An 11,990-nucleotide genomic window follows, 5' to 3' on the forward strand; every position below is an offset into this window, starting at 1 on the left:
CTGTTTTACATTGAAAAATTAAAAATAATTCGAAGGTGTCCCTACACTGTGGCATGAATAATTTAATAAGGTCAATTTTCTGAGCATTATTTAAGATTAAAATGTCAATTAAAATTGTAGTACCACCTGCAACAAACTGCAGTAGATACCAAGAATAAACAGGATTTGCAGAGCTGAACCAATTTGGTAGAGAGATTTTGAATGCTCAAAACTTTGTTTCATTAGGATCCTTTATTTTGATGATCCTTTTGATTTGTAGCATTATCTTTAGACTATATTATTTTCTGCTGGCAAATATGCTTCTTGCTGTAATATTTTGTGCCCCAACATTCCTAGAGCAATTATGCAAGATAGAGTTGAATTTGTTACTGTTACGAGTTTGTATGATGATTATATGTGAATATGACTAAATTTCTAAGTTTTGTATTGTTAATTGTTTCGTGTTATTAGGTTTTTTTCCCCTCCCTCCTCCAAATGTGCATGATGGAGTTAAACATGTGATGTGCTGTGATAAGAGGTACTTGTTTTCATTGTTGCAGGTAGATGATCAAGGCCGAAGATTGGGAAAAAGAAGACGGCAGTTCCCAAATTCCTCTCGTCAACACCTGAAGGTGGTTGAATTACAGGGGTTCTTGGGGGTCAGTTTGATCTTGAAGTTGCGTCTCACTTGCTGCAAATTGTAATAATGCTTGAGAAGTTGGTCGTGGAACCTTCCACAATCTTGAAGTTGGTTGTGGGAGTCAGTTTGATCTTTAAAGTGGAAGTTCCACGGTGGAACCTTCCACATATAGGAGGAAAAAATCACTTGGATATTGTAGTAAGATGCATAACGTCAGGTTGCCTCACGGTATTGAACTTGTAGTTTCGGAAGTCAAACTTTGTTCATTTGAAAGTAAAGACATTGTTTACTGTTATGTCCGCAGTCAAGGTTTAGATCCTTATTACTAAATTATGTTCCATGTAAACCTTTAGGCTCTTATCCACAAGGTGAGCCTACTCAAACACTAGCAGCCTGCACGTTTTCTGATGATAATGTTCACCTAGTATTTCCGCCTTCATTAGAACATTTTGTTTTCCTTAATATTCACCAAAATGGTACTTGAAGTCTTTGGTTTACTAAAAGTGTGACACTTTACAAATGAATCTCTGAAGCAACGACAATGCGAGTGAAAGATGAATGTATACAGGTGACAGAGACGCCCAGATTTAAAGGACTCTGAAGTTTATAGCTTTTGATGTGATTCTTTTGGAGCTGGTTGCCAAGCGGAAACCAGTGGAGAGTCCTGGTGCGAGGTGGTGGTATAGCGTGAACGCGTAAGAGAATTGCTGGAGAGTGGATCCTCTCCAGCTTGATTTCATGGAAGTTTGTGGAGTTTTGCAGAAACTGAATTTTATGTAGTTGGGTTTAATTTATTCATCCGAGGTGTCTTCAAGAGCAGGTATGGCTGAAACTGCTCGGGTGGTCGTGTTAGTAACTGTAAGACATGGATTGGGGATTCATAGTGAAGCCTTTTGAAATTTGAACTGTCATGTTACCCTTACTTATACGACTAGAGGAGGCATAAATCGCCTTCAATATTAATAAACTCCATTACACACCTTTGATCACAGCAATTGTAAAACGAGCTTCTTCTACAAAGAATCTGTAAGCGATTTCATTCTATTAAATAAACAAATAGCATTCCAAGTGATTTCAACTGTGAGATTTACAGGTTTGAGAAATTCTTCTTATTCGTTCCATAACTACATGAATATCTTTTTCAGTCAACAAAGTAAAACTGAAACTGAACCATCCCGGTTCTATACAGTGACAAGAAGATCCAGGAGTAACATTAACCTTAGCCACATTCAACAACTTATCCCAAAGCTCAAGCTCTCCCTTCTCACTGTAAGAGCTGATCAGTCCGCTCATGTCAGCCCAACAGTAGAAACCCCCATTACTCTTAGCACACTCAATGCCCAACTGCCTCAATCCTGCCACAAACTTTACATACAATCTTTGAAGCCTCTCCCTGTTAATATTGATGAACTTTTGAACAAATTTTGTATCTGAAAGCATCGACACAAGCAAATGCTGGGATGGAGCTGAAACGGAAGAGAACCTAGCCAACTTTTTAGCAGCAGCCAGGACACTGTTATTGTAGGAGTAGATAACACTAATCCTAAAACCTGGAAGAGAAAGGTCCTGTGATAGGTTGTATACTGTATGAACTCTATCCCTGTCAAGGTATTCTGAATCAACAATTTCTGCCAAGCTCACAAATTCTTCAGTTCCAATTCCAAAAGTGGACCCTGCAAGTATTTCATTGGAGACTATATGGATGTTCTTCTCTCTAGCAAAGTCCAGAAGGCTGTAAAGCGTTTCCCGATTAATTACATTGCCAACAGGATTTGAGGGGTTTGAAATTATAATCCCACGAACTTTTAGACCTCGTTTCCTAGCATGGTTGAATGCCCGGTCTAGAGCAGTAATACTTAGACTGAAGTTGTCAGCACTACGGCAAGGAACAGGTATTATCTCTACCCCAGTTCGCCATTTTACATTCCTGTCAAAACTGCACACAGTGCAAAACTTCAGTTTTCTCACAGGATGGTTCATTTACGGAATGAGAACTTCTGACACTGTCAAAGGGAATAAATAGTTACCACGGGTGATATGGCGTTGGAACTAGAAATGCATTCCCACTGTCTGCTAGGCTGAAGCTAAGTATCTCAATTGCAGGAGCTGCTCCAGCTGTCAACACTATTTGTGATGGGTTGAAGGAAACTTCTTTTCCCAAGAATTGAGATACAAACCCTGCTACAGCCTGTGAGATTAGAGTGCATGGTGAAGATAAAACGGTTAACTGCAGTTAACAAAAATATCATTCACACAAAAGAAAGCACCATTCATAATTCACAAAAGAACAGGGATTAAAGATTACAGTTTCAGTAATTCAACATAAATCTAAAATCACATGAGAGGGGCAGACGCAGATCCTCCTCAAAGAGAGATACCTCTTCTTAACAGACTACAAACTACTGGAGAGGATAATCTTCTTTCAGAGCATGTTGCTAGTTTAAAGTCATTTATAATCAAATAATTGCACAGCCTACTTTAATCAGTTTCACAGTCAAAAGAGAAAATAGAGAAAAGATAAAAGAAATGAAACAAACAAAAGCATAAGTTACAGAATGTCATTACCACTTTCAACTCCATCAATCCATCAAAAGGCTGGTAAAAAGCAATCCCATTACTTCCAGCTCCACCCACTATCGCCTCTTCTGCATTCTCAGCAAGCCAATTCTTAACCAAATCCAACGACAACTACACCAACCAACAAAAAAGCTCAAAAGTTGATTAAAACCAATTTTTCTGTTATCCAAAGCCCAACTTAGACAAACCAAAGCCAAAACAATTATTGAGATATTTTCTTCTTTTCTTTTTTTTTTTTTTTATAAAAAAAACACCTTGTTTTGCGCCAAACCAAGCTGGATAACCCCACCCGGATTGCCCACTTCATCGTACGGGTCGTCCTCAACCTGCTTTGAACCCACATCGCACGGCGTCTCACCAGTCTTCAAAATGGAGATGACCCGACCCGACACACAAGCGGGTCCGCCCACATTTCTCGGCGACAGCAGCGACCGAGACAAACTCCGCGGCAACCCATGATGCTCCGTCAACTGCCCCGAGGAACTGGACCGCGACGGAGCGGAAGAAGCCGTATTCTGTGTCGGAGAAGATGAGCTCGGGTCGTTGGGGTCACCCGGGTCATTACGGAATCGTTTGAGGTAAAGCTGGAGAAAGTAAAAGAGGGCACATGGGATTACGGAGCCCAGAAACAGACCTCCCCTCCCTTGAACCACCCCTTGTAACGGTACAATCACTCTCATGGCGGTTCCTCCACCGCTGCTGCTCGAACTACTGATTGGCTTGGGTTCCTCGTCGGCTCGGGCTCGGGTCATTGTAAGAACTGAAATGGACTCATGGAGGGATGTTGCCGGAGATGGGAAAAATATCGGGTGGCTTCGATGAGTAAATTGGGCACGTTGATTACAAAGCCGAAGGGAGGATGCTGTCACTGGTGCTTCTATTGTTTAAATTTTATTTTCCTTTTTTTGGTGTTTTTATTTTTGAATTTGTAAAATTTTATTTTGTGCGCCGTTCCTTGTTTGAGGGAAAGATGAGATATTGTTGTTGGGATTTTTTTTTTGTCTCTTTTGGAGGGAGCGTGTGTTTACGAAAATGGGCATTTTATTAGTTTTGTTTGCCCACTTTTGAGTAAATGGAGGTTTATCCTTTTTTTCTTAAATCATTTTTTTAAAATTATATTTTAGATAATGAAAATGGAAATTTTTATTTCTTTGTTTTGCAATTAGTGGGAAGAAAACTTGTACTTTACTTTCTTTTATGGCAATGTCAAACTATTTGGTTGCTTGCTTTGACATTTTCGTGTTGGAGATAAAAGGTGTTCAGGATTCAAAAATTTTTTGCTCTTTAGTGGGTTATGGAGACTGGATAGAAGTAGAAATTGTTATTAAAAAAAGAAAAAAAATTAATATTTTATTTAAATAATTAGGTCATGTTTGTATCCGTCATTAAATATTATCAAATGTGCCGTTGGGTGTTTATCGAATGTTTTACTATTGATCAATTTTATTTTTATTATTAATATAATCGTAAAATAAAATAACGACACATAATACTTGACGATAAATTGTAAATCACTCTTTATTTAGAATGACAATCTTTTATTTTTATTAAAAAATATGAAAATATCAATTTACGTTCATCTATTATTAAAAAGTTTTTTTTAAAAAAAATAGAGTGACCAACATATCTCATATTTATCTTTATTTTTTAAATAAAAATAAAGTAAATTAAGTTTTCGTATTTTTAAAGAGGTAAATTAAACCTCTATCTAATCTAAAAGATGATGAATTGAGGTTTATTGACATTGCTTTACTTATGATGCAAGTTGGAAAACAAATTGCATTGATGTGATTTTCCAGATTGAAAGTAGAGATCACAGATTCACAGATGGCGTCCAGTACGCATGCACAGCATCTGTTTGAGTATTCTTGAAAACTCGCAGCATTAATGAATGAATGAATGAATTAATTTGGATCATGGAGATCCGTCGAAGTCACCAGTTTAATAATTCTTAACAAACAGACAAATGCAGTCTCCTTTTCATGCTGTCAAATAATACAAACAAGTGGTCACTAACGTAAAAGTCAAAAGGATAATCCAGATTCCATCCTCACACAATCTCCAAAAACACCATGTTATTTTCTCGCAACTAATGATGCAATTTTTCTCGACAAATACGACAGAGTTACTTGGGTTCATCGTAATTTCAGTAGCCAGATAACTTAACATCATCATTTTAGTAACAAGAGACAGACAATGTTTTAATCTGACAATTTTAATAATAGGATGGATGGTCTATTGGTTCCATAATAAATTCTCTGTATGGAACAAAATATGATGGAATCTGGCCCCAATTGGACGTCGGAGTATTTGCATTGCACTTGGAGACAATCAGCCGAATTTGTCTCTTCCTCATCTCCCTACCACCACAAGCCCAAATCCAGCAAGGCAAGCCACCAAAAAATATCCCCAGGGGCCCAGGCACCCTATAATTTAGTTTTTCATTTTTATTTTTCCTCTCGGTTAACTTATAATTCATGCAACAAAAGTTGTCTAGTCTAGTCATTTTCCCGACCCTTTTTGCTAGGACCATAACGTTGAATTCCCACAAAAGAAAATAATAATAAAGAACCGGGTGATGCTTACTTGAGCCAAACGCTTTGCTTGTTAAATTTGGATTTGGAGGTCAATTATGGCCGGCATGTATGTGAGTGATCCATTTATTGAACTATAGATTATTATTATTTTTTTTTATGCCGCATGTACACTCCATTGACTGAAAGTTAAGTCGGTTGTCCAAGTAACATGTTAAGGGAAGTTTGGAAGAAGCTTAGAAATTGCAGATGAATTTATCCAGGAGATTTCTACCTCATCTTCACCCCAAAAATCGAAAAAAAAGGGCAAAAGACAAATCGACCCTTGTCATCGTGACACGTGGACGATGAACTTAGGATGCTGTGAGATTCATGGTTGCTCTCTCCATCACAGGCCACAATTACATGGCCAGCCATTAGTAATCGGCAAAATACGACAGAAACATGTGCATACACGCACAAATAGATATGGTATAATTGTGAGCACACGTCTAGTATTTGATGATTTGATGCGGATGTTTGCGGCTTGAATGCAAAGTTGGTTGCGGGCTTTATCTTTACAAGTAACAACGGTTATGACTTGCGAATCTTGACAGTTTAGTTTTTGTTATTTGGTTAGACATTGATGGGTGGATGCATGTTTCGAGTATATCCAGCTATTTATTGTACTATTTGTATCTCCGTCTGCTAGCTTTGTTTTTGTCGTTCATACTTTGAGACTCAAATTGAAACTCTTGGCTATGCATTTTTGCTATAAACCGATGAGGTCGACATTCCTTCAGCCCAAAAGACCACCGGCTTTCGGTCGTTTCCATTAATAATCAAACCATATTATATATATATATATTTTTTAGTTTCATAATTTTTTTATATTATATTAGAATATCAAAATTGTTTGGTGTTTGAGGAATGAAATGGGGTGACCAAAATAAGGTGTTTGCTCGTACATTTTTATGCTCTCCTCAAAGTAAAAAGTGAGCAAATAGTTGATAGGCTACCAGGAGATTATTTGGTCACCTCGACCAGGATGTTATTTGGTGACCTCAAGTACAACACCTCGATTAAGATGTTATTGGTCACCTCGAGCACATCACCTCGACCAAGATGTTATTTGGTGATCTCGAGCATATCATCCCAACTAGGATGTTATTTGGTGACATTGAGCACATCACCTCGACCAATATGTTATTGGGTGACCTCGAGCACATCACCCCGACTAGGATGTTATTTGATGACCTCGAGCACATCATCTCGACCGGGATGTTATTCGGTGATCTCGGGCACATTATCTCGACCAAAAGATTATTTGGTGACCTCGAGCAGATCATCTTGACCAATAGGTTACCAGGAAGCACGACTCAATAAAAACAAATCTCAATTATTTTCTTCGATATATTAGGGACCATGTTCTTAGTGGGCTAAAAATTAGTAGTTTTCTTGAGAATTTTATGGGAGAGGATAAAAACCGCCATAATTTCCTATAAAAACCATTGGAAAAGAAGGAAAAATGGGGGATTCTTTTCTCTCTCTCTTTGGGCGACTGAACCCATGGGAACTTTTTCTCTCTCTATCACTGAGAAATTTCTCTTTCTCTCATGATTTTTTTTCTTTAAGATTGATTATTTTCTATTGTTTTCCCATAAATTTACTTAAAACTTTTTGTTTAAAGCATTCATAATTAAGCCACGTGAATTGTGGTACAAGTTTTTCCAAAGAGACACAAATCGCTGACTTGAGCATCGGAGGATTTTCGCTAGAAAAACTTCCGGTGCCCTCTTACTGTTCTTTGTGCTCGCAAGCTTGCGGGTTATCTGCTCATCGAGTATCTGCTCATGGATCATTTGCTTGTGGATCATCTGCTCGTGGATTATCTACTCGTAGATCATCTGCTCGTAGATTATCTGCTCATGGATCATCTGCTCATTGATTATATGCTCATGGATCATCTGCTCATGGTGCTCACTGAACAGCAGTTCACAGATTATCAGCTCATGAATTATCTGCTCGTGGTTAGAGGATTTTCTTGGAGATCAACCAGCAACTTCCCACCAAATAAATTTAATGCTGATGTAGGGATCTGAGATCGAGTCACTAACCAACTCATCCAAATTCTCGTATCAATAGAAATTTTATTTAATAATTTATTTTAAATTATATTTAATTTAAGATTAAATATCAAAATTTTAATCATTAATTTATTTAAACTAGTATTAAGTATTAACCATAAAAATAATCAACTATTTCTTTTAAGTAGTACTGAATATTAAATATTAAAGTCAATAATTATCCATATAATTTAAAATTATTATATTTAAATAATTATTTAACTTTATTAACTTAAATTAACATAGTTATATCCAATATTGTATCAAGCAAAAGGTACTTTTGTATATAATCCAATCTAATTTAAATCTAAAAGTTAATCCATCTAAATGCAGCCTTAATGATACAATAATGATGCACATTTAAACTACTACTTTACAAACTTCCTTGCGTAGTATGGGTGTGACACATGGCGTTAAATGGGAAAAAAGTTCCAAAGCGTGAAGTAAAAGGCCCTTGTGTCTATAATCAAACCCCCATAATAACCAAAGCTTGTGACAATTATAAACAACAATAATTGTAAAGTAGCCTTTCGCTAAATAATTAAATGAAACTTCAATAGACACGCATTTAGAAAGTGAACCAAGATGATAATCCAAACCATTAATGTTTCATACAAGGGTATCCCATTAACATGAATCCCGTGACCGCATTGAATGAACACAGAACAATGATATGATATCTAGCCAGTACTGTACTCATAATTAATGGACAACATTAATTGGTTTTCTCGACCTTCCGGGTCATCACTCTGAGGCACTGAATTCAAACTTAGGCTCCTTTAACAGTTACTTTATTCAAGTGCCGGCAGAAATAGATGAAGGCGATCCCAAAGTAAATGCTATGAAGTTGAAAGCTTCCCATATTTTCTCCGAGACTAGTGCATATGGTCTAATTACTTTCCCTGTGACTATACAATTTGGTTCTCTTTTTACCTGGTTTGGCACCGGCAGGCGTTTGCTTTCGTAAATTTTTAAAGAGATTGGGAAAAGGTTTCTGGTATTCACATTGAAACGTTCCTGTTTGGTTATAAAGAATCCGTGAGTTATATTAATGCAAGAAAAGTCTTTAAGTTTAAAAGCCACAAATAACAATCTCCATCTCCATGCTAATATGCCTACCCGCAGATAGATAGGGAATTGTTGCCATTTCAAAATTTGGTACTTGCTGCAAGGACTGCTTGTACATGTTCGTTCAATGGAACTACATGTAAGTTATGGTTGGAGCTTTTTAATTGTAAATCAAAACATGGTTTCTGTTTGATGAAGATAGGAATTAGCATGAGGAGCCTCGTGGTGAGTTTCAACATACAATAAAATAATCTAGGCAACATTAATCAAGATCAAAACTATATACTGATCTTTTTTTTTTTAAAGAGTAGGAAGAACAAGTACTAAAGAGTTGCATAGTGGAATTAAATGCAAGCCAAAATAATAATAATAATAATAATAATAATAATAATAATAATAATAATAATAATAATAATAGTAATAAAAGCCGACTCCTATTGATTGGTATTTTAAAAGATTGAAGATCGAAAGGAGTGTGGCATGAGATTTTAGAGGGTCAGATATTTTATTTTAATTTTTCAACAATTTGGGTGACAAACCAAGGTTCTTGAGTATTTGATAAACACTTGCAATTTTGTTTTGATAGATAATCATTTATTAAAAAATAAGTTTGGAAAATAATAATAAATAATTTTTACTTAACAGTTAACAGTGTTAGCATCGATCCATTTTCCTTGACAATTAGAAGTATTATCCTATGACAATTGTGGCTTAAAAATCATGATAATAGAGCCCTAGAACATTAAACGTCTACTTTTCAGGCGAATAGCAACTTTATTTGTGATTCTATTTATTTATTTATTTTTAAAATGTTATAATTTAAATACATACAATGTGAAGTCAAGCGAAAGTCTAAATATATATAATTTTTTGTGCGTAATCCACAAGTCTACCAAACATTAACTTGAAAATCTGAGATATCTATCCCTATAAAATCTCAAGGCCAGATAAGGGCTTGAGCCCAACCCTCAAGATATGGAACCTTATTGTTCAATTACTTGCTCTAGATCATGTTGACCTTTCCTTTCTCTCTTTTAAGTACTTGGCAATGCTATTTTGACATTTCCTCTGCAGATTTTATTTTACTGCTATTAAAAGAATTACAGCATCAGTAGTAGAATTATTGTAAACCATTTTATACTAAATGAAACATATGCAGCCTTGATTTTTTTTTTTTTTTGTTTTAAAGAATAGTTACCAGTTACCCAAGTTACACGTAATTCCTTAATCTTGAATTTTTATATATAAACAAAAAAAATATTTCTAATCATTAATTCACTATAGAAGATAAAAAAAAATATCGATTTTTTTTAATGAGGGCATATATAGTAAACGAAATCATTATAAAATTATGCCATAAGACTCTAAATTAGAGCTTTTCTTTTTAAAAGAGACTTAAAATTGGATGCATTTTATATGCATTATTTAGATGTACCATTTCATTTTGTTGTTCACAATACTAGTCTTGAAATTGTAAAATATTAATATGCAAAATTTTACACGAATTAAACACCTTAAAAATATCTCATCAATTTATAATAAATGGTTTGTGAATTGAATCACAAAGTTGTTAATACTGCCCATAAATAAACATTTTTTAAAAGTTATTTTGATGTAATTTTAGACATAGTATATGGTGAATGATATAATAAAAAATATTAAAATAGGAAGAAAATTATAAAATCACACACAATGAAAATTAGGGAATTGTGTAATGATAACTATGTTCAGAAAAATACATAATCGTCCATTTAAAAGATCGAAAAAGATTCGAAATCATTTTGAGATTTGAGAAGAATGTAATAATAATGGAAATAAAATGAACATAAAGATGGCTTTAATCTTTATTAATTAATCAAATTCTCAAAATGCCATATCAATTATTTATTCATTAATTTGAAAGATTTCTTTCTAAATAATTCATTGGTAGAAATTGAGCATTTGTGCTTATCAAAAAATTTAATGAGTTTATATTTTTCATCACTTGTAATATAAAACATTATCTATGAAGATTATTTTGTTTATTTTTCACTAAACATGTAAATTATTTTGTTACAAAATTTATATCAATCAAGAAATGTAATTAAATTGAAGTGATATAAGATAAAAATACAATTGGTTTGTGAGCAATGAAATTTATTTATGAAGTGATTTATAAGAAAGAATTTATATAAAATAATTTTTATACCGTTTATAAATAACTAGTATAATTTATTATATTTTGTACATACAGAATATTAAATAATTAAATTTTTGTGACGTTTAATTGTTGTGTTTGAATTGGTTTATTCTACTTTTCAAGTTGTAAATTTATCTATATCCTATTTAACTGGTATGATTTTTTATTTTTCATGGAATTTAAGTTATTTAACTTATAAAGAACTGCCGCACAAGGAACACTTTAAATTATTTTATTTTATTTTATTTAATTATTACAAATAGTAAATTTCATCCAATAATTCTCATTAATCACATTATTTAAAATCGAGCATGCAGGCCCCCACCACTTTCCCACCTCTTTTCCTACCTGACAAACGAATAAAACCGTTAGGGGCAATCTCGCAATATCCTTCAAATCACAAGGGCTGACTCAAATCCCGCCGAAATTTCAGACTCCTCGACAGTTTCTCGGCGCCCGAAAATGAAAACGGCTCGTACCCCAATAATTTTGCCCCTCACTTCTTAGACAAACCCCACTCCCGTTTGACCATCTTGCCCTTCCTCTATTTAAATTTCAAATTACACATAAAACCGATTGAGCTTTACATCATACATTTATTATTAATTTTTGTTCATTTATTTTAGTGAGAATGAAGTCATAGCTCCTATCAAAAAGAAAAGAAAAGAAAAAAGGTCGAAGCTCATTGTTTTGCAATAAATTGTAAAACAGGCTAATCAAATTTAATTAGAGTTTTGATTTAAAATATATTATCTTTAATTTAGGTTAGTTCTGTAGTTATTGAATACAAATAATTAGCTACTAAAATTTTCAATTAATATAAATAATAATTTATTTTTAACATGTAAAAACTCATTAAAATTTATGTTTCTTTTCTAAGCATAAAACCTAGTATTGTTTACACTCCA

General features: G+C 34.3%; 1 protein-coding gene across 1 annotated transcript; it reads right to left on the reverse strand.

The window, feature by feature from the left end:
* Positions 1-1,661: 1,661 nt before the first annotated feature.
* LOC18047917 (probable aminotransferase ACS10) lies at positions 1,662-4,199 on the reverse strand. Its single transcript, XM_006440394.2, has 4 exons — positions 3,451-4,199; positions 3,185-3,307; positions 2,647-2,807; positions 1,662-2,555 (listed from the first exon to the last, which is right to left on the reverse strand). Exons 1-4 carry the CDS (start codon positions 3,946-3,948, stop codon positions 1,694-1,696), a joined length of 1,644 nt encoding a protein of 547 aa, XP_006440457.1. The 5' UTR covers positions 3,949-4,199; the 3' UTR covers positions 1,662-1,693.
* Between the last annotated feature and the right edge of the window lie 7,791 nt (positions 4,200-11,990).

This window comes from Citrus clementina, unplaced genomic scaffold (assembly GCF_000493195.1).
Source record: "Citrus clementina cultivar Clemenules unplaced genomic scaffold, Citrus_clementina_v1.0 scaffold_3, whole genome shotgun sequence".
Lineage (NCBI taxonomy): Eukaryota > Viridiplantae > Streptophyta > Magnoliopsida > Sapindales > Rutaceae > Citrus > Citrus x clementina.